Source organism: Panthera onca, chromosome A2 (genome assembly GCF_046562875.1).
Source record: "Panthera onca isolate mPanOnc1 chromosome A2, mPanOnc1 haplotype 2, whole genome shotgun sequence".
NCBI lineage: Eukaryota > Metazoa > Chordata > Mammalia > Carnivora > Felidae > Panthera > Panthera onca.
The window spans coordinates 25,947,459-25,974,824 of NC_138340.1; the positions used below are offsets into that span (position 1 = coordinate 25,947,459).

At 36.7% G+C, this 27,366-nt stretch overlaps 1 protein-coding gene across 35 annotated transcripts in view; it reads left to right on the forward strand.

Annotated features, from left to right (window-relative positions):
• The window catches only part of SLMAP (sarcolemma associated protein), a 150,143-nt gene that overhangs the window by 106,322 nt on the left and 16,455 nt on the right, over window positions 1–27,366 (forward strand). For 24 of the 35 annotated variants that reach the window (XM_078442892.2, XM_078442889.2, XM_078442897.2 and 21 more), the window contains 5 exons: window positions 7,791–7,850; window positions 13,350–13,430; window positions 13,737–13,796; window positions 25,961–26,083; window positions 27,136–27,210. In XM_078442892.2, the coding sequence (XP_078299018.1) occupies window positions 7,791–7,850; window positions 13,350–13,430; window positions 13,737–13,796; window positions 25,961–26,083; window positions 27,136–27,210 (399 nt within the window). Of the gene's footprint in view, window positions 1–7,790; window positions 7,851–13,195; window positions 13,218–13,349; window positions 13,431–13,736; window positions 13,797–25,960; window positions 26,084–27,135; window positions 27,211–27,366 lie in introns of those variants that run through there. The other 11 variants (XM_078442907.2, XM_078442909.2, XM_078442915.2 and 8 more) reach the window with 2 other exon arrangements.

Below are 27,366 nucleotides of genomic sequence, written 5' to 3' on the forward strand. Positions count from 1 at the left end.
TCATACGTTTAACCAACTGAGCAACCCAGGCACCCCACTTATTTTTTATTTCTTTGTATTTAGAGTTGACCAATCTAGGATATATTGCAGGGTTTTTGTTTGTTGTTTATTTGTGTCAATCATGTTCCCAGTCAGCTAACTTTCCAACATTTCTACCAGATTTTCTCCCAGTATAACTGCAGAGCAGATAGTCTTAAATTTATGCCAATAGTGTTTTGATATGTAGATTGCTTCTTTCTTAAAAAACTGTCTGTATTCTTTAAATTGGTTCATTTTGTTTAGCTTTCAATCTATGAATTCTCAACTTTTTTCTCTTTTGTTCTTTATTCTCAGGTTTTAGGACAAGTAGCTTCTGGAACTGTTTTTATGAAAAAGCAGACTATCTTCTATAGCAGGAATTGCTTTAATTAATTTTATTTTGCTGCAAAAACTAATACTTTTGTAAAAGTCTGTCCTATTAAGGTTAGGCCTCCCCTGCTTTAGGTTCTAAAGCTTTATTTCTATTTTGTGAACTGCTACTCTGTGAAGGAAATAAATTGTGGGTTTGATGTTGAATGCTGATTGTTCATTTTTACTTTGTTACATTTGATGTTAATTCTAATGTCAGTTTCTTTGCTGTATGTCCCTTTAATGACTTTCTAGGTGACTTGTAGTTCATTTTCATTTATGATATTTAGAATTGGATCAGAGGATCTTAGATGTGAATTCTGTTTTGGTTCCTCTTTGGCAGTATGAATGGGAAGTATAACTTCTTTAAACCTCAATTTCCTCATTTACAGAATGGGATGGTAGTTCCTACTTCATAGGATTACTATGAGAATTAAATGAGATCATATTTACTAGTACTCTTAGTAATGCCAGCCACACAGAAATATATGCTAACTAATAGGTAGAAAACTTATGGTGGGGAGATTGGAAAGAGTGTTAGTGGGAGTTTTCTTGCAGGAGTAACTTTTTTCCCCTTTTTATTCCCAGTCACAAGACAGTGAAAGCTGATTGACCTAGTTTTATTGTTCTTGTTAAAATCATATGTTCCTGACAATCTAAAGATTCTCTAACTTTTTAATTACTAGTACACATGCCATTTAGAAAATGTGGTCTCCAGCACATTATTTTGATACCCAAGTGATAACATTATTTTTTGAATGAAACCTAACTTTCAGACTTAAATATATTTTCCAGGTCGGCAGTTACAAATAGCTGATTATGTAGTTCTTTTATATTGATCTGCTCTTCTCTTCTGTCACTTAAGATTCCTAGGCAGCTGACAGCAGTATCTGAATAGTGCCGTTTGAGTTTATATTCTGCTTTTAGTTGGTTGTAGCTGTCATGTGAGGAAAATGGCTCTTCAGCTTGAAGAATTTAATCCAGTCTAGGCACACCTGTGCTCCCTTTGCACTTTTTTTTTTAATGTTTATTCATTTTTGTGAGAGTGAGAGAGCGTGAACGGAGGAGGTACAGAGAGAGAGGAAGACACAGAATCCTAAGCAGACTCTAGGCTCTGAGCTGTCAGCACAGAGTCTGACATGGAGTGTGAACCCACGAACCACAATCATTACCTGAGCTGTAGTCAGACGCTTAACCGACCGAACCACTCAAGTGACCCCTTTGCACTTCTTTTGAATGCATTGTTTTTTATTTTTATTTTGTGCCACATAGTAATATAGTTAGTACATAATTTACACTTATCACCCATAAGAAATAAATTTGGTTCTGTTCTAATCAGTTTTTTACCAGATCTGACAGTTTCTACAATGCCATCATATGTTTTTCGATTAAATTAAATGCTTAGGTGATAGTTCTCCAATGTCAGACTTACTATGCCCATCAGTTATGCTCTTTGGTAGGTTCCCTACAGAAATGCCTACCCATGCATGTCAGATACAAATGCAAAAATATTCACAGCAGCATCATTCACAGTTCAAAATTAGAAATAACCCAAAAGATCTTCAGCAGTCAAATGGAGAAATATACACTGGGTATATTTGATGAAAGATGCCTGACACAAAAGAATACATACTGTAGTATTACATTTATGTGAAGGTCAAAACACTAAAATTATAGTGTATTATTTAGACATGCATATTTGGGTAGTGTGGCTATAAAGAAATGCAAGAAATTAAATACCACAAAGTCGGGACAGTGGTTACCTTTATGGGGTTTTTATTGGAAAGGGAAACATGGGAAGCTTTAGGGGGTTGTGGTTAGGGTCTTTTCTTTGTTTTATTTTTTCTTTATTTGAGACAGAGAGAGGGAGGGAGGGAGAAAGTCAGCAGGGGAGGGGCAGAGGGAGAGAGAGAGAATCTGGAGCAGGTTCCATGCTCAGCATAATCCCAGAATCCTGGGATCATGACCCTAGCTGAAACCAAGAGTCAGACGCTCCCAGGCGCCCTTGTGGTTAGGTTATGTTTCTTGATTTGAGCTGTAGTCATACAGACATTTGCTTTAAAAAAAAAATTATTAACCTGTACTTTTGTGTTTTGTGTCCCTCTCTGTATGTTATTTGTCACAATAAATAAGTATGGTTTTAAAAGAGGGGAAAAGAATAATTATCTCCCTAGAGTGTCCCTCAAAAAGAGGGAGTTTTTAAAAAGAAAGAAAATCCTGTACTTTATTTTTCAGTTGTGCCAGGCCAAATAGTTCTTTCAAGGCCTGCATTTATCATTATATGGAGGCTCTCGTCTGAGTCTCTGAGTAGCCTCTGACTTTTAGTGCTCCCAAAGAATTGAAGTGTTCACTCCAAGTTTGAGAACCAGTGGTTAGAAGCTTTTTTTAAAACAGTGTTCTTTTCAGGGTGCCTGAGTAGCTCAGTTGGTTGAGCATCCTACTCTTGATTTCAGCCCAGATCATGATCTGGGATTGAGCCCCGTGTGGTTGAGTGGGATTGAGCCTCACATTGCTCAGTGCAAAGCCTGCTTAGGATTCTCTCTCCCTCTCTCTATCTCTTTGCCCCTTCCCTTCTCTCTCTCTCTCTCTCTCTCTCTCTCTCTCTCTCTCTCAATAAATAAATAAACATTAAAAAAAAAATAAAACAGTATCCCTTTTCTCAATTATTTGATTATAGGCCACTAATGACTCATCAGATTTGATCATCTAACCTTAAATGTTTCAATAGTGACAATAGCAGCAGATAATTATTATTTAGCACTTAGATACTAGTACTATGCAAAATTTTTGCATATTTAATTCTTAGTTTTTTAGAATGATGAAAACATTCAAATAATTTTTCCAAGTTTGATCCCTTTAAAAATAGGTATTCAGTTCATTCATTCAGCAAATATTTATTAAGCATCTATTATGTATATACCAGGCATTATTTTAGCTGTAGGGGGTACAGAAATGAACAAGACAAAGAAAGATTTGCCTTCATGGAGTTTACAGTCTCTGGAGGAGACAAAAACTGATAAACTAATAACATGTCAAGTAGTGATACGTCCACTGAAGAAAAATAAAAGAATGTAAGCCAATAGGTAGCAACAAAGGTAACATAGGGAATTTGAACAGATTTGGGACTAAGCTAAATGAGGAGTACATGTATCTGGGGAAAGAGTGTGTGAGAGAGAAACTGTGTGAAAACTAGAACTGGTCTGAAACTGCACTTTTAGAACAATAAAAATGTTTTCTTTCTTTTCTTTTTTTTAAATAAAGGGCCAGGTAGTAAATATTTTAGGCTTTGCAGGCTATAAATTCTCAGTTGCAACTACTAAACTGCCATTTTAGTGGAAAGCAGCCGAGGACAGTATGTACACGAATATATTTGGCTTTGTTCCTCTAAAACTTTATTTACCCAACAGGCAGCAGGCTGTTTTTGGCCCTGTGGGGCTTTAGTTGGCTGACCCCTGAGCTAGATAATATAGACTTTGTAAGGCATGGTAGGGACTTCAGATTTTTTCCTAAAGGTGAGCATTTTGAGTAATAAATTACCCTTTTTTAAAAAATTTCTTTCATGTTTATTTATTCTTGAGAGAGACAGAGACAGAGTGTGAGTGGGGGGGCGGGGGGGGAGTGTCAGAGAGAGAGCGAGACACAGAATCTGAAGCAGGCTCCAGGCTGTGAGCTGTTAGCACAGAGCCCGACGCAGGGCTTGAACCCACAAACTGTGAGATCATGACCTGAGCCAAAGTCGGGCGCTTAACCTACTCAGCCACCCAGGTGCCCCAAGTAATAAATTACTCTTAATGTATGTTTATAATTTTTTAAACAAGGTGCTACTTAGATCGTCAACATACTAGAGAAAGATTGGAATGCCTTTCAAAGTCTGCATTTATATTATTATTTTGCTGTATTCATGTAACAACATTTGTGGAACCTGTTTTATATGTAAGAATTGTGTTGGGAATTAAATTATTGATGAGATAACTTCCTGCTGTCACTAGACTCTAAATTCCTATATTTATCACATTTACCTTGGTAATCCATGAGAAGTACTTAGTATTGCACCTGGCACACGGTAAATATTTGAAGGAATGAGTGTATTTCTCAAAAAGTTCATAGTATGTTGGGAAAGGTAGACATCAATAGATACCTGCAGTATAGCTTATTAGAGATGTGAATGATGGGCTATGGATGAGGAGAGGAGAGATACCAAATCAATCCAAGAGAAAGGAAGAGAAAATAAATTCCATTTTAAACATGGTGAGATTAAGTTCTCATGGGGTCACTAGGTGAAGATGTTTGGGAAGTAGTTAGACAAACGTGTTCTGAGACCTATGAGAGAGTTAGACTAGGCATCAACATTTAGAAGTTATGCAAATATAGCAGGTAGTTAATGCTATTAAAAGTGAATTTGTTGTTGATAGAGATCTTGAAGATTAATTAACACCTTTTTTTTTTTCCTGGTAGAACTAAAAAAATTTTTCACTCCCTTCATAAATATAGACAATGCTGCATTGAAAATCTGTACAATTGTCTCTTTCCAGGGTAATACATAAAATAGGGGCTGTGGGATCAAAGGACATGTCCTTTCAACATTTGCATAGGTGCTGTCAAAATTGCCCTCTAAAAATAAAATGATACCAATTTACACTCCCGCCAGAAGGACACAAGATTACTCTTTTACGCACCCCTCCTGGTACTGAATGTTTGCTGAACTGATAAGTGCATAAGGCCATGGCGTTGTTTCAGTGGGTAGACCCTGAACTCCACATGTTTACTGGACATTTGCTTTTCTTGGCCTGTGAATTCAATGTTGTTATTCTTTGCCCCTTTTCTGTTGTGGTGTTTGACTTTTCTTATTCGTTTTTGAAGTGCCTCACATTTTCGCTTGCCATCCCCATACTCCCTTTCCTTCTTCCATGCTTCATTTTTCTACATTGCCTCCATCTGACATACTGTTTATTTCTTTATCCTCTCTCCCTCCTCACCCCATTAGAATGTATGAACCAGAAAGGCAGGGATCTTGTCATTTGTTCATTCTGATGTTTCCAGCACATAAGACAGTATCTGGCACATAGTAGGTAGCCCCTAATTAATTGTTCAATGAATGAATGAATGAATGAATAACCTCTTATCTGTTAATTTTTCAGATATTTTCTCTATGTCTGCCACTGGCCCATTAGCTGTGTTTTAGTGAGTGGTCGGTCATACAGAAAATTTTAATTTATATGAGGGCAGATCTGTCTGTCCTTTCACATATGGTTTTGTGTTCTGCATTATTATGCTTAAGGTCATTTTTTTAACCTTTGAACCCCCTCACCCATTCCTTTCACCCCCACCCCTCCTACCTTGTAACAACCAATCTGTTCTCTTATCTATGAGATTGTGTGTGTGTTTTTTTTTTAATTCCACATGTAAGTGAGATCATATGGTATTTATCTTTCTCTGTCTGACTTTATTTTACTTAGTATAATACCCTCAAGGTCCATCCATATTATCCCAAAAGGCAAGATTTCATTTTTTTAATGGCTAAGTAATATTCCATTGTGTGTATTTGTGCATACACATACACACCACATTTTCTTTATCCATTCATGCATCAGTGGACACTTAGGTTGTTTCCATATTTGGCTATTGTAAATAATGCTGCAATGAACACAGGGGTGCATATATCTTTTTGAGTTAGTGTTGGAAGAGAAAGTAGAGGGAATATTCCAGAAAATATAACAAAAAAGACATGAGCTGGTTTGAGGTTTTATTTTAGAAACAAAGGAGGAAGATCTAACATCTGAATAATAAGATTTCCAGAGTGTAGGAAGGGAGAGAGTGGGAGAAAAGAAATGAAACAGAATTTGTTAGAATAGAAGGTAATTTCCCAGAATGGAAGATAGGAGCTTCTAAACTGAAAGGATGCACTGAATGCTCAACATGGTATTTTTTTAAGTGTTTATTTCTTTATTTTGAGAGAGAGGAGAGAGAGAGAATCCCAAGCAGGCTCTGTGCTGTCAGCGCAGAGTCCTGCATGGGGCTTGATCTCATGAGTGGTGAGATCATGACCCGAACTGATATCAAGAGCCAGACACTTAACCAACTGAGCCACCTGTGAACCCCAACACAATATTATTGTATTGTATTGTATTGTATTGTATTGTATTGTATTGTATTGTATTGTATTTTAATGTTTATTAATTTTTGAGAGAGAGCGAGTGAGCACGAGCTGGGGAGAGGGGCCAAGAGAGAAAGGGACAATGAGAGAATCTCAAGCAGGTTCCATACTCAGCACAGAGCCTGATGTGGGGCTCGACCCCACGACTGAGGGATCATGACCTGAGACAAAAATAAAGAATTGGACACTTAGTGGGCTGGACTGAACCACCCAGGTGCTCAAAACGTTGTTCCTTCTTCAAAAACAACGTTGTGCTTCTAGGAAGTGAAATTCAAGAATGGAGTAGAGTAGGACAGAAGATGGGTAGGACAGCTTACATTATACATCTTGTAGGACTACCTTTTAAAAATTATCCAAATCTATTACTTAGACTTAAAGAAAAATTTTTTAAGGAGGCAGGAGCAAATAGTACCACATACTGCAAGGAGCCTGTGCAAAATGAAAATTATTAAAAGGAGCCATGGGCTTTGGAGGTTATAGTAATCTTGGAGCAGTTTCGTTGGTTGGATGGTGGGTATAGAGTCCAAGCTACATTGGATTTGAAGAGTGAAGGAATAGAGAAATGACTTCATATACTGCAAACGTGTAAATTCAAGGAGACCAGCTGGCATACAGGATTAAATAAGGGGATAATTAGAATAGATACCATTCTCAGTGAAGCATAGATTATGAAAATCTGGATTTAAATAAATTATGAAGAAGCTGTATATTATACATTTACAGAGAATCACCTATAGAACGAAACAAAACAAAACAATATTTGTTTTAATATCTTTAAATATTTGTCTCTTCTAAAATGATTCATTTTACTGAAGCATGTCATATATGCATCTGTGCTGAATTGTATCAATTGGGAAACTATTGGCATAACCTAATTTGTATTCTTTATTTAAATACATACTTTCTCAGAATTCCTTTATTTCAACTTCATATCCTTGATTTAAAGAAGGTTTATTTGTTATGAATCCTTTTTAAAACGGTCTAGGCTTTTTGACTAAGGTAAAAACTAATGAAAATAAAAGACAAATTGTCCCCCTGCCCCCAGATTTCTGCATTAATCTGATTGTGCTGTTATAATTATAGTTCGAGTTTTCTTAGTTCTCCTTCCAGCTTCAAGTTTTTGTACAAGCCTAGTCATGGGAGTAATATTATCATCTTTAAATTTGGTCATGGAATGTGTTACACTGCCCCGCTCAGGGAAATGCTACTCGGTTTGGGCTTGGATAGTAACGTTTATTTTCTTTGGCAGAGAAGCTGATCGTCGAGGGGCATCTAACCAAAGTGGTAGAAGAAACAAAGCTTTCAAAAGGTTTGTTTTCTGTGGGTTTTCTGTGGGTTTTGAAAATTATTCTTTTGGACAATAGATGTTAGTGTACAGTTCCAAGGTCATAGTATTTTAACCATCAATTTATTTCTTATAGCTCACCAAATGGCAATCCAGTAATGGTATCATATAATATAAAATAGTCGGAGTTCTGTTGTAAGAAGGATATCTTAATTAGAAAGTTTCTTTTTAACTTTTAAATGGGTATATATGTGTGGGGTTTTTTGTTGTTTTTTTTTTTAATGCTTGAAGTAGATTCTTTAGGTAGTAAAAGATTTGTTCTGATCTGTCTTGCTTCTAGCATTATTTTCAGGTTTTGTATTTGATATTTGTTACATTTGATATAAAATTTTAATTAAACACAATGTAAATCTTTTAATGAAACAATGTAAAACAGGTGAAAAATGCTTGCATGTCTGTTTCTGTAATTGTTATACCTTTAACATTCCTTATGAAATTTATATTTTGTTAATTTTTGGCAACTCAATTTGATTTAAACAAAAGTGATTATGTGGGGTCTTCTTATATTTTATGATGAGAGTCTTATAAATTGAAATAGTTTATTCTATTAATTATTTTCTGTTACAATTGTCAGAGAAGAAAAGTGAGTTTTAAAGCATTATATTGTCGAGTCACTTTTATGCATTAGGGAAATTGGTCAAATAAATTTGGTATGATACGCTCATTATTATCATTATCATACCTAAGACTTTCATCAGAAGATACCGCTATAAAATTTGTAACTAGGTTCACAATCTTTTTGGCCAGTTAAAACAATGAGTGATAAAAGTTTCAAATACTCTGCTTCAGTACATTTTGTTTTATGAACGTAACTGAATCCATTTCGACTTTTAAAAATATTTAAAAGAAGAATGTTATTTCAAGTATCTGATGGCTTCCGTTCTGAATTTTGTGCATGACAGATGCCATATTTGGGGAAAGAATGCACAGAATATGCATCACTAATATTGTTCTGGCAAACAGGCATTGGGTTTCAGAGCAATGAACTATTTTTAGTACATGTGGCAATTTATTTCATCTTATTAAAGTGAGATGAGAGCAGACTTCAACATAGCTTTTACTTCACCACAGAAGCACCTACTCAGATGAGTTGAATAGCCAGCACTTGAAGTACAAGGAGAGCCTAAGGGGGAAAAAATCAGTGCTTCTTAGTTAAAGAAAAATATCTTGCTACTTTAGTGCTTCTATTTAATACATTCTGAATTAGAATATATTTGCTTGAAATTATATGATGTAATTATTGAAAAAGATTTGTGCCACCTTACATTTGCTTTTGAAACCTGGCCATAGGGGCGCCTGGGTGGCTCAGTCGGCTAAGCGTCCGACTTCAGCTCAGGTCATGATCTCGCGGTCTGTGAGTTCGAGCCCCGCGTCGGGCTCTGTGCTGACAGCTCAGAGCCTGGAGCCTGTTTCACATTCTGTGTCTCCCTCTCTCTCTGACCCTCCCCGTTCATGCTCTGTCTCTCTCTGTCTCAAAAATAAATAAACGTTAAAAAAAAATTTTTTTTAAAAAGAAACCTGGCCGTAAAATATGTGCTGAAAGCTTTAAAGAGCATGCATTTTGATCCAGCAATCCCACTTCTGGGTTTTTATGTTAAGGAACAAATTAGACAGATATGCAAGGGTATTTACATCAATGTTTTAAAGCAAAAAGAGGAAAACGGAAGTGTCCAATAATAAGGGCATTTATTAATTATAGCAAGTAAGTCCACACAAGTAATAAAATACATCTGTTAAAATTGATAATATAGACACAAGTTTTACATACCCAGAGATTTTTTTGTCAGCAGTCAACATTTTACAAGCGTTTCTCACGGTTAATGTGCAGAGGTACACTAATCCTTGTAACAAACTAGATAAAATAAGTTACATTTTAAGAATTTCATATCTGGCTATAAAATATTTCTTTTGGATTTGGCTAAATCATTTTATTTTAAAATTCTCTCATCAGTGACATTTTTGATAGGATTTGTTCTCTGCATGGAAAATATCAGTTGTGGGGCAGCTGGGTAACTCAGTCAGTTAAGCGTCTGACTTTGGCTCGGGTCATGATCTCACGGTTCATGGGTCAAGCCTTGAGTCTGGCTCTGTGCTGACAGCTCAGAGTCTGGAGCCGGCTTCGGATTCAGTGTCTCCCACTCTCTATGCTCCTCCCCTGCTTGTGCTCTGTCTCCTTCTGTCTCTTAAAAATAAATAAAAACGTTAAAAAAAAAAAAAAAGAAAATATCAGTTGTTAGAAATTGCTAATTACCAGCTGTTACAAGTCTAAGTGTTTCCTTCAGATATTTCATCTAATGCAAAATATAATCATAGGTTGCATGTGCTTTCTATTTAAACCCTAACTCAACTCGTAGTCATTGTGTGTTTACTGTAGTCTTAGGGTGGAAGTGGAAAGAATACTAGTAGATAAAACAGATGGTTTCAACCCCAGGTACTACCACTAACTAGCTGTATGCCCTCCAGCAACTCACTTTAGCTCTTTAAACTTCAGTTTCCTCATGTGTAAAGTTGAATTGACAATATTTAATTGTGGGAATTTAATGAAATATTGCTCACAAAGCAAGAAACATTGTTCTGGTATTCAACAAATGTTTAGTTCTCACTTCCCTTCTTGCTTTCTTTTCCAACTAATGGTTCCATTGGTATAGGAAGTGGTCTCTGGCCAGTGTTTTGCCCATCCATCATAATGTCTTCTCAGAGATACAGTGAAAATAGTCACCTTGCAGACTTTCCAGTTTGGGAACAGTTTTGATATTGGTGTTGGTAGCTATTCTTCTGTTTCCTTCTATATATTATTGGTGTGTATCTTAATGATTAAGTACTGCACAGAAAATCAACCAGTAAGGAGGGTTCGTTCGTTCTTTCTTTCTTTCTTTCTCTCTCTCTCTCTCTCTCTCTCTCTCTCTTTTTCTTTCTTTCTTTCTTTCTTTCTTTCTTTCTTTCTTTCTTTCTTTCTTTCTTTCTTTCTTTAAGTTTATTTATCTTGAGAGAGAGAGAGTGAAGGAGGGGCAAGACAGAGAATCAATCGCGAACCATAAGATCATGACCTGAGCTGAAACCAAGAGGCAACCAACTGAGCCACCCAGGAGCCCCAGGACTTGCTAATACTAGAAAGTTGGGTGCTGCTTCATAGCTAAAGACTGGATGTTTTAAAAAGAAGGAGATACTCTACTTCTCTTTTTTTTGTGTCCTGTGTTTCATTCTTGAGTAGATTTGGTTTGCCTCCACATAATAATTGTAATATCAGGACATAACAGTGATGGACCATAATTTGACTTGCTCAAAACTTTGTCTTCTTACTCAAAGTAGACTTGTGCCTTCAAACATCTGATTTTGGAGCACCTACTATGCACTGTGCACTGTTTTCTGCAATGGGGTGATAGCAGTTAACAAAACAGACAAAAATCCCAGCCCTCATGGAACTTAATATTCTAGTAAGATCTTAATGGAAGATTTGGTCCCACCTTTAATTTTACTTCCCCAGCTAATACTTTAATATAAGATAGAGTTCCTTCTAAGCCAGAAGAATACTTTTGAAAATATGGTCTTCTTGGTTTACCTCAGTATCTTGATCATAAAATTGCCAAGAATTTTAAAATCAGAAGACAGTCATTTTTCTATTCTCCCACAGTCATCCCTTTTCTGTGTATAGATTAGAAGTATTAGCCTGCCTTGTTTGAGACTGTAACTTTGTGATTAAAACTAGAACATTCAGAAATGTCTGATTATAGCACACTGTGAATGCACCAGAGGTCATAGATTGGATTCCCATGGGCCTCTGTGGTCAGTGACTTCACTTCTAATCTAAGCTCTGTGTCTCTCAGCAGTTGGCCTCGGACTAGAAATGGCGGTGAGAAAAGAAGCAAGAGTCTTCTTGCAATCTGTCACCTATTTCACAAATTAAGCCACCAATTCTAAGGATGTTCTTAATGAAATGGTCATAATAAGTTACATTCTAATATTATTAAATATATTTTAATATTAATGGTTTTGGATGTTTCTGATTACTTTCAAAATGGAAAATATCTCTTGATTTAGTTGATTATAAAATAATATAATTTTTTCAAACGATGTATGACATTATGAAGTTAGAAAGTAAATATCTGCCATGACCCTACCTTCAGATATGATCATGAGTATCTCTGTTGTAGATCCTTCTAGACTTCAATAAATATGCACAACTGAAAATTCATAGCTAAATGTATAGCTATTTTCAATCTTAATGGGGTCATATTATGCACTGTTCTTTAGCAACCTTTATTTTTACTTAATAGTAAGGAATATATCTTGAATGTTTTCCATTCCATAATGAACAATGCTGCAATGAACATCCTTATAATACTATGTGAAGTCTTTTTTCCTTAGAAGTACTAGAAGTAGATACGCACATTTAAATGTTTGGTATGTATTACCACAAACAGGATAGCCAACAGCATAACATTATAAAAAAATAATCATATGCGCAGGGAATTTATAATCTAACTAAAGAAATCAGATACATATATACACATAGAATATAAAATAGAACATGATTAATTACAAAATCATATGACACAGAGAAGCTGCAATAAAAAGGAGCAGCATGATGGAGAAATGAAGACTTTGTTAGAGGTATTGGGGCTTAAGCTGCATCTTAATGAATAGGCCAAGTAGAATGGTCATTGAGTTTAGCAAAATATCAACTCAAGCAAAGAGTTAGAGGTCGTAGTGAGCTGGCATGTCTCAGCCCTGTAAAGAGGCTAGCCTGACTGAAACAGAGCTCATATGTGAATTAATGCAGAGACCAAATTATAGCTAAATCCTGGGATATAAAACTTGGCTGAGGCCTTGTGGAGAACGGGGAAATGACCATCTCTGTAAATGCTATTCAAATGCACGCCATAGAACACGCAGATGTGCCATTAGAGATAAGGATCTAATTGCCGGTCATCTTTAATAACATTGGTGGGCTTATAATTAGGATTTTTGAGAGCAATTTGTTGAAAACAGGGCTTGAGATACCTTCATTAGATCAGGCAGCACAGCACTTGCAAATAACCCCAAAACTTGGTATAACTATTGCTCAGGCAACCTAACTAGTGTTTTTATGTAAGAGAGCCATTTCCTTTCATCATCTTCAAACAATGTCCACATTGTCCTGGAACTTTGCTATATTTGTTGCAGTTCTCTGCATACTTTAGCAAAGCTTGCTTCATTTTTGTTTCTAGTTGGCCAGTGGACAGCCTTGACAAAAGCCCCAGCCCTCTGCACAGCAGACACAATCCACATTATAATTTAATATGAGCCACGTGTAATAACCAGCATTCCATTTTGAAGTGGAGTGGTGAAGAAGTAAGAGAGGCAGTGACCTCAGTTAATTTTAAAAGTATTTTGCATATCAGTAGATTTAGAGCTCTCAAAGCCTAAGGTGGTTTTATTGATATAGTTGTAATGAGATTCTACTTTTATTTTTTTTCTTGGTAGAAAACCAGGCAAGAGCAAAGGAATCTGATTTGTCGGATACTCTGAGTCCAAGCAAGGAAAAGAGTAGTGACGACACTACAGGTGAGTTGTAACGACACTACAGGTGAGTTGTAACATAGTATTTGCAAATCTACAGATATTATTATCACTGTCTGAGCAGTTTAGGTATGCAGGTTAATGTGAGTGGAGATTTCAAAGTTTGTGTTTGGGGGAAAAGGCAGTCTCCTTCCGTTTGTGGAGATACTCCCTTGAACCTTGGATATATTGTTAAAATTACTTTTACCTATCCAAATACAATACCTGTATAAATTTCACTTACTTATTTTGATAGTGATAGCTTGATGATAGAGCTGATTACTGTTTGTAATTATCTTTCCCCCCCTGCAGACGCCCAAATGGATGAGCAAGACCTAAATGAACCTCTTGCTAAAGTGTCCCTATTAAAAGGTACTTTAACATGTTTTTATAACATTTTAAATCAGAGCATCAGATTTACCAAAAAATTGCATGTCTTATGTGAAGTTTTAAGTTTAGTTAAAAGATTAAGATAGGTTCTCTAAAGTAGCAGGAACTAAAATTTAAAATGTTGGTGTTGGTGCCGATGCTTCAAATGAAAATACTTCAATTGTAAAATAATTTGGATCAATCAAGGTTATGAAGGGCAGAGTGGTAAATGGTAAGAATATGAAATGCAGCTGTGTTTTTTTTTGTGTTTACCTTTATATTGCTGAGAGAAGCTCATTACCACCTTTAACATAAATTAGAGAAGAAAATATTAATGTTCTTGAAAGAATTACCTGTTTTCTCTGTTGTCATATGGTAACAGTTGTAAATTTCCTCATTTTCTGGCCCTCATCCTCCAGTAAACATCCCCAGGTTCTTAGGACAGTCTTCTAGAAATTTTAGGTAGGCCTAAGATAAGCAGTGCATGTAATAAACTTTCACTCATATCACTTCTAAATGAGAACTACATTTATTTCTTGATATTTACTTATTTAGACTGATAATAATAGTAAATAAGTCAACATTTATCGAAGTGTTTTTAAAATAAAGTGCTTTGGGTGGCCTACTGATAAGTTTGTGATTGTCACCATATAGTGTCTTTTATATTGCCTTTTGTATACAGGATAAGTTGACATATAAGTTCAGCCCACTGGACTAACCGTAGGCAACCGTCTGGAATGAGCAAAAACAGCCTGTGGAAGTTTCTCTGTGTAGAGATGCTTATGCTTCTGGCTGGGCTTTTAAGGAATCTCTTAGTCCAGACCCTGGGTTTTGGATTATATAAGGAAGCCTTAGTTTCACCCTATATGACCCTGCTGCTGGCCTAGTTGTCAGTGATAGGAATTAACAAAGAGATTACCCAGATTCTTTTAGAGATCCTTAATCTGGGCATCCTGGCCTTCTCTCTTCTTCCCCCTGGATAGTAAAGCTCGCATCACTCTTTGAGGTACCTCTGACTGAATTCCATTACTAAGGGAAGCTCTGAGGATTACTGGCCCAGGCAGCACAATTGTCAACCTGTCTTTCAGTACAATCATAGTTTCCAGTACTTTTCTGGCACTCTTACTGATCTGCACTCTTCCCAGGTGACCTTTGGTGTTGATGAGGCATGCTTTTTTTTCTAGCGTTGTAGTAATAAGTCTGAGTTAATGTTTGCATAGTCTAGAAGTCTCATCTTGGAGCATTTCTGATTCTTCTCAGAAATGCAATACTGTTGCTGTGTAAACTGTTACTGATGCTCAAAAACTGCCGGAACCCCTGGGCCTTTGTGGGAACATAGAGAAACAAGAGTAATGAGCACCTGTCATACAAAAGTAGCTGTTTTACGGTCTTTTTTACTATAGAAATCTCCCAGAAATCTTTTCAGCAGCCAAGTGCAGATTGATTTATAAGTAACAATTATGCTTGTGTTAATTATATTCAACTGTTACTAGTGCTCTTGTGATTTTATGTGTCAGTCTGTTTTATATTTTACTTTTATCCTGTTGCCTACCACAATGTCAGATGTTCAGTTATTTGTTGATTGAATTAACAATAGACCTCTTACATCAAAGTTATAAAACCATAGAGCGTTAGGAAAGTGACACACTCTACCTAAGAAGTTGAGTCAGAGAGCTCTGGGTTCAGTCCCAGCTCCGCCATTTATTTGTAATTTGTCCTTAGGCAAATTGCTTACCCGCTTTGTGCTTCAGTTTTTTTCGTTTGTCAAATTGAAATTTATTGTGAGGATTAAATGATATAATGCACGTAGATCACTCACCATGGTGCTGGGAACATAACCTGTTAAGCATCATGATGAAGACACTGCTAATAATGATGTTGGTGATTGACAAAAGCAGACCTATGTGTTAAAGAGTAACTTTTCATTAATTGAATAAGATTATGGGGTTTAAAAACTATTATTTCCTACTATATCTTTTAGGGGAAGCAGTTAGTGGTGATAAGCCTAAATGGTTGTTTTTCCATTGTTTCTCTTTTGTAAGACTTGTATGATTTCTTGAAAATAATATATCCACTGGCACCTATTAGAAGCACTTGGGTTATGGTTGATTGTATGTGGTTATGCTTTGTAATCTCTATGATTAGGTTTAGTGGGCTGACGGAACTTTTCTCTTAAATGAAAAATATCAATTATTAAGCCATAGGGTTAACCTTGAGAGTTGTACAAAGTAGTACAAAGTAGTTGTCCTTTTTTTTCCTCCTTGAACCCCTGTGCTTGACTTTTTGAACCGCTGTTCTTGTTTTTGTTTCTTTTCAAATTTTTTTTAATGTTTATTCATTTTTGAGAGACAGAGTGCAAGTGGGGGGTGGGGGGCAGAGACAGTGGGCGACATAGAATCTGAAGCAGGCTCTAGGCTCTGAGCTGTCAGCACAGAGCCCAATGCGGGGCTTGAACCCACAAACCGTGAGATCATGACCTGAGCTGAAGTCAGACGCTTAACTGACTGAGCCGCCCGGGCACCCCTGAACCACTGTTTTTAAATTTTATTCTTTCCCTTCTAAAAAAAAAAAAGGGCCAATCTTGATTTAGAATTATAATGTGCTACCTTTCGTGTTAATCACCTAGTATGAGGAAGAGAATGAAATAGATCAAATATTCACCATGAGATATAAATAAAATGAGGATAGCAGTAGTGCCTTTTTCCTGAAAATTTACTTTCAACCAATTTATGACATTTTTGAGGGAGAAATAAAGATGTGACTTGAACCACAAGTTTCTGTATGTTTAATCATTTCCCAAAAAAGGTAAAAAGAAAACCAGAATTCAGTCTAAGTAGTATCTAATGCAAGTTTGCTCTATATAAAGAACTATGCCAGGGACTTCAGTGGTTTTAAACTCTGATAAGACTGTCCTTGGGGTTTGAGGAGTTTCTAGTCCAATTGGTGATAGGAGAGGTATAGATGATAAGCTGCTTCCTGGTGGTTGTTTAAGGACAGAGAAAGAAAGAATGGGCAGTTTTTTTGTTCCTTTTTGTTTATCTTGGAAGATGGGCAGGAAAGGCAATTTGAGCCTCATGAAAGAAGTATCATTTGAGATGGTCCTGAAAGTGTGTCATACACATATGGCCTGTTCAGTGACAAAAACTGAGTCCTGAATCTGGTTGGGATTCTAGATCCAACTGCCAACTTGCAGGATGTGTAAAGAACTAGGGACATTACCTAAATGAGGTGCTGGGGATACAACAGCGAAATCCAGAATGTGGAGAATTTTCTAGGACACACAAAAGTAAATTGCAAGGTTTGTGGATAAAAAGGAAAGGAGGATTGGGAAGCCTATGAATTAAAAGAGATATAAGAGATATGTCAACTAAATGCAGTGTGTGAACCTTGTTTGGAACTTCATACAATCCAACTCAAAAAGAATTTGAGACAGTGGGAAAACTTTAATACTGACTAGATACTTGATATTAAGGAATTGCTTGTTATTTGCAGTGTGGTAATAGCATTACAGTTATTTATTTTTTTGTTTTTCTTTTAGAGATCTTTTTTGTTTTTCTTACCTTTCTTATCTATCGAGATACAGATTTTTTTAAGCGGGTATGATTATAAGAGGAGGAGATTGAGATACCTTCTTAGACAAAGGGAATATTAGAAACCACAAGCTAGATAATTTGGGTTGGGTTTGACAAGTACAATTAAAGTTTGTTCACATAATCATTTGAGTGTTTTGTAGATTGCAGTGATTCTTTTGGCAGAGTTCTATAGCTTCTAAGTGCAGAAATGATATGATGAGACCTGTATTTTGGGGTGATTTGTTGGATGAACTGGAATAGGTAGAGGCTGGAGGTAAGGCAACCAGTTAGGAGGCTTAGGTAATCATTGAGAGTATGAACTAGAATGCCTGCTGTGAAAATTTAAACAAAGAACAAAATCCAGTTTGGGTCCCTGTTCTTGTCTTTATCATCTTTCCTTCAGTAATCTTACCTTGAATCTGTAGTCCTAAGGAACTGAATATGAGAGATAAATGGAAGTTAGATAGAATTCCAGCATTTGACCCTGAGTTACTAAAAGGATGGTAGTGTTATTAACAAGAATATTATTTCTGGAAGAAGAGATGTCCTGTGAGGAAAGTGATGGTTTCAGTTTGAAACATCACTTCCTGTTCGCATCATTGAACAGAGAGGGTGACCTGAACACAGATTCTGGTTTGCCTGGAACCATTTATGCCCATGGTCCCAGCACAATTATTAAAAGTGCTTCCTTTCACATTCAGAGGTGCTCCAGTTTTGTATTGTCATCCAAGGAACCAGAAATGCAGTTGGAAATGCAAGACAGAAAGTAGGGCCAGAAAGTCATTTTCACTTATTTCTGAGATATTTATTGACCCAAGAGATACAGAGGTACGACACATGAGGAGGCTGCAGTCATATGGAGGAAAGAGATATGTTGATAGTATAGTAAATGTTTTAATGGGTGTGGTAGAAACTTTGGAGAGCACAGCTAACTTCCTGGCTAGGGCAGGGTTTGGGTAGAACAGTAGTCAGGATAGGCTCCCTAAATGAGGTGGTTAAAGATAAGTCAGAGTATGCCAAGAAGGGAAAAGGAGCCATGCATTTCTTTAAAATACTGCCTTCATTTACAAGTAGAAATAATGTTTAAAGTCTGAATAACATCTGTCAGAGACAGGGAAGTGTACAAGAACACAAGTGTAATGGAGCACAGGCTATGTGGCACAAATGTGATGAAAGGTAAGACTTGGTCAGAAAAAAGGCGGTAACGTGTTTGGGAATTTTCTGCATAAGAGAATTGGACCATTATAGCAGGGAGAACTTAAGGAGAAAGAAAAGGACAATGGGGAGGATGGAGGAGCCAGCAAAAGAACCAGTTGTCAAGAACCCGGCTGGTCAGAAGGAATGGCAAAGAAGCGAGAACCGGCAATAAAAGGATGCTGCCAAACTTAAATTCATAGTTAGGGTGCCACCTAGGACTATCTCACATGGCTGCACATACTTATGACGGAAAAATGATCTTTCTGCATTGTGATGGTTATTCTCATCAACCAAGCCTGCAACTGCCAGACCTTCCAAAGGGACAGCAGTCGTAGTAGAAAGAGGGCGCATTCACCTGGCCAGCTGCCTCAGCCAGATCACTTCTGTTAGTTGATGAGGTAACTATCATGGCGTTGAGGCTACGTCAGCCTTCAACACACACATGCAAAATAGAACTTGGGAAGAAGTGCTTTGATTTGGCCCTTTTCCACATGATCCGGAGTATCTCAACCATGTTTAAAGCAAAGGTCAGGTTTTAAATCAAACCTCCAGAATTTAAGTTTAAAACCTCTAAGTTAAAACACCAAATTCAGTTGAGGATATCTTGTCTGTATTCTGTGTGCCAGGGCTGATTCATTTCGTGGGTTCTTCTATGGTGTGGATCTCTTTACAGAATTTAGCCTTAGTCTAAGAAAAGCTGGCCCCTAGCCCAGACTACATACACCAGGCAGTTCTAAGGATACACTATTTATGTGAAGGAGAAAACAGATTCTGTTAATCTTTCCACTTTATCATGGTTCCTAAAAAACATTTATTTCTGCTTGACTTGCACATCTAAATAAAATGGATTTGGCTTAGAAAGGCTTTCACTTATTTTCAGCTAAACACTTTCCACCAGTCCTCATCACAACACTTTCCCCAAGATTGTGAAGTAGCTTCATACAAAAAATCCCTTCCTGTGACAAAAGTAAGGCACTATGAGAGAGGATCCAAGCCATAGTAAACTAATAATGCATTTTCCCACATAACCATATGAAATACAGTGTGCACTTATCAACCTTAGCAGAAAAAGATTTGCTTATTGGTCTTTGATAAAAAAAATTGGCACTTGGTTTTCTGTAAACAGGATCTGTACAGTACTTACTTGACTAGTTTGAATATAGTCTTTGTGTATATTATATTATATTGTATTATATTATATTATATTTAATTTGTAAAGATTTTTGATCAGTATCTTCAACTTCTATGATCAAACACTATGTAGAATTTGTACATGTCCATTATTTGATACATGGCATCTTATTTGCTCTAATTAAAATGCCGATCCTTTTTCCTATGTGGTACAAAGAAATAATTTGCAAATAGTAAATCCCTTGTTAGCACAATTTATTAATGTGTAGATTATATTTAGTTTTCTGAAACATAATTACTTAACATAAAATCTGTTCCATTGTTTTTAGTTTAAAAAACAAGTATTAGTTTTGTTTCACAACATCACTGATCAAGGGAATTGTTCTGCTGCAGACAAAAACTGTCTGCTTTAATAGACCTTAAAGATGGATTATATATGATTCTTCATTTATAAAATGAAATAGTTCTCTAGTTATTGTATTAATTCATATATGATTATTATGTTTATTTTTTAAATCTACACATTTTAGATGCAAATCTTTGGTTACCTTGTATATCATTAATCAGATAGTTAAGTGCCCATTGTATGTCTAGCATTGTATTAGATGGAGTATATAGTATTTCCATAGAGTATGGAGCATAAGTGTGAAACATATATGCATTTAACATGCGTTACTAAAAGGAAATCCCTGATAGGAACCCTCTTATTTCTGAAGAAAAAATAAGAGTTGGTTGTTAGGAATGGATGCTAATTAAAGCTAATTTCTGCGATATAACTAAGAAGTTACCATGGAAAGACAATTGGATTAGAGTGAGAATTCTAGTCCTCTCTCTACCACTTCCCAGATGTGTAAGCCATTTCAGATCTCTGGACTTTTATTTCCTCATTTGTAAAATGAAATGAGTAGGTCTCTTCCAAACTTTTATGTATCTATAATGGGTTCATGCTCCTTTAAAAAATGAAACTAGGGGTGCCTGGGTGGCTCTGTCGGTTGAGGATTTAAGTCTTGATTTTGGCTCAGGTCATGATCCCAGAGTTGTAGGATTGAGCCCCACATTGGACCCTGTGCTGAGTGTGGAGCCTGCTTGGTATTCTTTCTCAGTCTCCCTCTGCCCCTTCCCCATTCCCACACTCTCTCTCTAAAATTAAAAAAAAAATTTTTAATGAAAGAAAATGCTATTGAACAATTAAGAGAACTTGTAAAGAGCTTATCAGTTTGCTTAGGTTTTACTGTCAAGCTCTTGAAATCAGGCAAGAGACCACTGTGCACTAGGAGTTAGATGTCAGGGGGTTAGATGCAGAAGCTTCAGCCTGGGCTTTAAAGGATGGGCAGGCTTGGAGGAGTAAAAGAGAATGCATGAGCAAAAGTGTGTGAGGAAAGTAGTCATGAGGCAGAGCTACTAAGGAGACTAGTAGGGATTGAGTATATTAGTGACTAGTGGAAAATAAGTAATGACTGGATTGTGGAGAAATTTAGAAGTCAGATAAAGATGTCTGCACTTGATACAAAAGAAAGTCAATATAGGTTCTTGATGTAAGTAAGAGAATTGCTTTAATATCCCCGTGTAGGATAGAATGCAGAAGGGCAGGAAAGGTTAAGGGCAAGAATTTGGACAGAAATGATTGGTGCTTATTCTAAGATTGTAGCATTGGGATTGGTAATTTCACTTATCTTTTGTAATTATGAAAAATTTCAAACACAAGAAAAGTTGAAGAGTACCAAAAACACTCATATATTTATGATTCAACAGTTGTTAGTATTTTGCCATATTTTCTTTATTTTAATTTTTTTCTTTTTTGTATGTATATGTAGATATGTGTTTTTAGAAATTCTTCTTTTAACTTTTTATTTTAGTAAAGTATTTTTTAAATTTTAAGTGTATTTATTTATTGAGAGAGAGAGAGAGAGAGCAAGCATGTGAGTGGAGGAGGGGCAGAGAGAGAGGAAGAGAATCCCAAGTGGGCTCCACACTGTCAGCATGGAGTTCGACATGGGGCTCAGTCTCACAAACCGTGAGATCATGACCTGAGCCGAAATCAAGACTTAAATGCTTAACCGACGGAGCCACCCAGGCACACCTTAACTTTTTATTTTAATACAGTTTCAGACTTAAAGAAAAGTTATAAGAATAGAACAAAGAATTCCATGTACTCTTCATCCAGATTTCTCCAAATGTTAACATTTCACTGCATTTGCTGTTACCACTTTACAGGATTTGATTTATCCATCTCCTTCCCTCCTCCCTCCACCTTCCTCTCTCTCCCTGACCGATTGAGAGTAGATTGCAGACCTGCTAGCCTTTACTCCTGAATACTCCAGTGTTTATTTCCTGTTTCTCTTACATAGCCACCATGTAACTTTCACAGTTAGGAAAGTAACATGGATATATTACATGATCACATTCACAGACCTTATTCACACACATCTTGTCAGTTGTGTCAATAATGTCTTTTATAAAGAAAAATAATGTCATTATAAGAGAATATCTTGAGTCATACATTGTATTCAGTATCATGTGTCTTTGTTCTCCTTTAATCTGGAACAATTCCTCAGTCTTTGTGTTTCGTCACATTGACATTTTTGAAAAGCACGGTTATTTGTGCAATGTTCCTCAGTAATAACATTGGACATCATATCAAGTGACAACTGATGTTGAATTGTTCTGTCACTGGTGATGTTAACTTTGTATACATATCCTGTTACTTCTCAACTTTTATCTACTTAGTGGTAGCATCTACTGAGGCTTCTTGCCTGAATCAATTATTACTATAATAGTTGCCAAATAGTAATTTCCTAATTCTCATTCCTTCTACATTTGTCAGCTGGCTTTCTAATATAAGGAAGAATTTTCTTCTCTTCCCTTCCCTCCCTCTCTTCCTTCTTTCTTTCCTTCCTTCCTTTACTTACATCATTGTGACATCATGGACTAATGTGTTATTCAGTGGCTTATAACCTCTCTTTGTCATTATTTATTTTGATGCTCACATTGTCCCATGTTTGGCCAGTGGGAGCCCCTTGTATCTTTTCAACATGAACCAACCATTCTTCGAACCCTTTCCTACTTTCTGACCCAAAAGATGTTTTACGTTCATCTTGTACTTTCCTACCCTTAGCAATGAAATCAACAATTTCTCCAAAGAGCTCTAGTTCTCTTTCAGTGGAGAATAGTATTTAGAAACTAAGATCTGAGTATTTGGTGTGTTCATTGCTTCTAGGCCCACTCAGCAGACATTTAAGAAATAGATGTACACATATACTTATGCCCACACATATGTGTATGTGTATATATACAGCCTCACGTACCTGTATTTATTTCTACATCTGCATTTGTCTACACATTCAGATCTATTTGAGTTCATACTCTAATTCGTACCCTACACCACAGGATTAATTTTGTCTTCCCTGTTTCCATATCTTTAATTCTATTCTCCAACGATGAGAAACCTGGCTCTCTTTATCTACAGTATTTATTTGATCACTTTTAGAATATACAAAAAGCAGTTTCAGAGGTACTAATCAGTGCTTCTGTGGAAGAGAAGTCTACGTATAGATTTGTTTGTTCTTGGTTATCAAATTATTAAGATGGAACAGTAGTTCTCAACATGGAGCAGTTTTATCCCCAGAGGGACGTTTGGCAATATATGGAAACGTTTGGTTAGTACAACTCAGAAGGAATGCTAGTGGCATCTAATGAGTAGGGATCAGGGAAACTACTAAACATCTCACAATTGGCAGCTCTTTCTGCCCATGGATCCTGTCCCTGTGCTTTAATAAAATCACCTTTTTGCACCAAAAAACAAAACAAAAACCCATGTCACAATCCACAGGACAGCCTCCTGAATAAAGAATTATTCAGCCCCAAATGTCAAAAGGGCTAAGTTAAAAAAAAAAAAAAAAAAACACAAACAGTGACACCTGGTTGGCTCAGTTGGTTGAGCATCTGGCTCTTGATTGCGGCTCAGGTCATGATCTCACAGTTCCTGGGATGGAACCCCACGTTGGGCTGTGGAGCCTGTTTGGAATTCTGTCTCTCCTTCTCTGTCTGCCCCTCCTCCTCCCTCTCTTTCTCTCTTTTTCTCTCTCAAAATAAATAAAATATAACTTAGGGGTGCCAGGGTGGCTCAGTCAGTTAAACATCCAACTTCGGCTCTGGTCATGATCTCACAGTTCCTGAGTTCGAGCCCCATGTTGGGCTTGCTGCTGTCAGTGCAGGGCTCACTTCAGATCCTCTGTCTCCCTCTCTCTCTGCCCCTTCCCCACTCTCGTGTGCTCTATCTCTCTCAAATAAACATTTGAAAAACAAATAAATAAACTGGGGCGCCTGGGTGGCTCAGTCGGTTAAGCATCCAACTTCAGCTCAGGTCATGATCTCATAGTTCGTGGGTTTGAGCCCCATATCGGGCTCTGTGCTGACAGCTTGGAGCCTGGAACCTACTTTGGATTCTTTGTCCCCTTCACTCTCTGCCTCTCCCCATCTCGTGTGTGTGTGTGTGTATGTGTGTGTGTGTGCGCGCGCGCGCACATGCACACTCTCAAAAATAAATATTAAAAACTTTTTCTTAAGATAAAAAATAGATAAATAAAAATAAAATTTAAACACACACACACAGAGAACTAAGAAATTATCCACTGAAGGATTTTATGTAGTTTTTGGTGTGTGTATGTTTTTTTTTTTTTTTTTTTTTTTTTTGCTAACCCACTTGAAAATAACGTGCAGGCGTCATGACACATCCCTCCTAAATACTCCTGACAATAACGACACTGTCCTACGTAATGACAAATCCAGAGATGGGCAGCTGGGACTTTTGCAGACTCTAATGTGTGGTGTTAGAAGTGAAATTTTGTAGTTGCTGTGACAGTGCTCCTGCCAACTGGAAAATCTCTCTCTGTTTACATGCCTCCCTCTTTACCAAGAGACCATTTGAAGGAGGAATTGATAGGTTGACTAGAATAAATGAAACCAAGCTCAAAATTACTTTTCCCTGCAGGAAAAAGTAGGATATAGTCTAGGAGTATGAAAATATGGGTATGTAACATCTAAGACCAGCTGTAATCATATTGTAAACTTTTATTTTTAGCTTTTTTTTTTTTTTTAAGATTTTATTTTTAAGTAATCTCTATACCCAACCTGGGGCTCAAACTTACAACCCCGATGCTTTACCAACCAAGCCAGCTAGGTGCCCCTCTTGGCTCTTTTTTTAGTAGTTATGCCTGAGCTACTTGTAAGCCAAAGTAATAGTCAAATAGAATGCACTAGAAGAATATGGTCTAACTGATAATATACTTATTTCAGGCAGTGTTCAATAGCAGAAAATTTGGGGGCACCTGGGTGACTCAGTCAGTTAAAGCATCCAACTCTTGATTTCAGCTCAGGTTATGATCCCAGGATCATGAGATTGAGCCCTGTTTTGGGTTCTGCTCTGACAGCACAGAGCCTGCTTGGGATTCTCTCTCTGCTCCTCTTCGTTCACACTCATGTGCTTTCTCTCTCTCTCTCTCTCTGTCTCTATCTCTGTCTCTGCTCTCTCTTTCTCTCTCTCTCTCTCTCTTACACACACACACACACACACACACACACACAAAATAAATAAACTTTAAAAAAATTGCAAAAAATTTTAATACGGTAAAAGATGAGCAGAGTGACGAGAGGAAAGACATTAAAGGACGGGGCATATTTGAGACGTAATGCTGGATCTAATTTATTTTGATAAAATCATTTAGATCACATCATTTAATTATTGAGCAGGTATTTGTTGTGTGTGTAGTATTGGGGAAATACTGATGACAAAGTGAGAATGGTGGAGATTTCTTATTATGTTTCCCACAACTGGGGAAATAATGCTAAAATACTTTTTCTTGAAGAAAAGTTTGTTTTTGTTTTCCATTTCCAGTTCCAAGTGAAATTTTACTGACTTGTTATCAAGCAATTTCAAAATAAAGAAGACTGGCATTATGCCCATCTTACTGAATGTCAAGCCTTACATGAGCTCTACATGAGTGAAATGTATAACTTAGTATATATTAATATGTTTTATAATACCATTGCTATGAATTACTAATATATATTTAACTGTACTTGTGTTCTTTGTCCAGGGCAAAATGACTAAAATGCTTAATATAATTTGCTTCTAAATTTTACTTAACTTAGTTGTGCTATGTTCTTTAACTGTGCATGTCTAAACATGAAACAGATGGCTAATACGTGGATGTAGAAGTTATAGTGTGATACTGACTCTTGCTTTTAAAATAAACATATTTTTGTCAGATGACTTGCAGGGCGCACAGTCAGAAATTGAGGCAAAACAAGAAATTCAGCATCTGCGCAAGGAATTGATTGAAGCCCAGGAACTAGCTAGAGCAAGTAAACAAAAATGCTTTGAACTTCAAGGTGAGATCAAGATTACTTTGATTCTTTAGGGGACGTGGAAGCAATGTGGTATCACTGAATCCAGAGGCGTGGTATCTTGTTCCAGACCCACAGCGTTATTGGATATGTGATCTTGGAACATTCACTTACCCTCCCTGAACTGGTATTTCAGATCAATAAAGTGGGGAGAGGCCCCGTTGCTCTACTTCGTTCACATTGTTGATGTGAAGATCAAGAAGGAACTGTACCAATAAAAGATCTTAACAGTTGATTATATATTAAGTACAACAAAAGGAAAAAACATCATGTATTTCACTTTCAAAGTTTTAGTTACACCTAATGTTGGCTCCTCAGTAGAAGATGAGGGAAGTTTACATTCCCTGTGATTTTATAGCGTATTCTTCAGTAAATGGGAGGAACCAGGCAAGATAAAAGTATAGAATCTCTCGCTGTGTCCCGACCACTTTCTTTTCTAGTAGTTTACTTATCCATAGTGTCATAGGCCGGTGGAGTCATAACTGTTATTCTCCAGAGCTTACATTTCCGTATCTTTCACAATAACTACCTAGTTGCAGTCACTAGTATCTTAGAAAGTCTTAGCAAAACAAAGAGAAAATAAGTGGCCTGTGGAGTCCTCGCTGTTCTCTAAGATGGCCTTCCTGATCTGGAGGAAGATTCACATCCCCAGGAGGAACTCAGAACTTTCTGTTAGTCAGTACTTACTTACCAAGTGCTTGACGGTAAACATAAGGGTTTTAAGTCTGTTTTTAAAACTCAAGCTCAAAAATGCTGATTAACAACTAGCAAGAATGCTTCTCATGTAAAAAATAGCACATATTATCTTGTTGAGACAAGGTCTAGAAAACTCTGCTATTCAATTGAATAGATTTATTACTACTCTTCTGTGCTCCTAAAATCTTTAAACTATCTAACAGCTAATACTGATAATACTTACTCCTTAGCTTTTGTTTCCTTCTTAGAAACAAAATTTAATTTCTTAGAAATTTCCAGCTGCTCAATTCTGAATACTTCCATTAACTCACAAAATTAGATATACTGTATTTTATTTTTAGCTCTTTTGGAAGAAGAAAGAAAAGCCTATCGAAATCAAGTTGAGGAGTCCAGTAAACAGATACAGGTTCTTCAAGGTATGGAACATCTCAGGGCTATTGGGGATTATTATGGTTTGTTTGTAGTGATTCAAAAGGAATGGAAAGTAAGAGTTGGGAGGATTCCCATTTTTCATGTCTTTGGTTTGTCCCTAGAATCTGAGACTATAATTAGACCTCTGGGTAGGCTTTTTT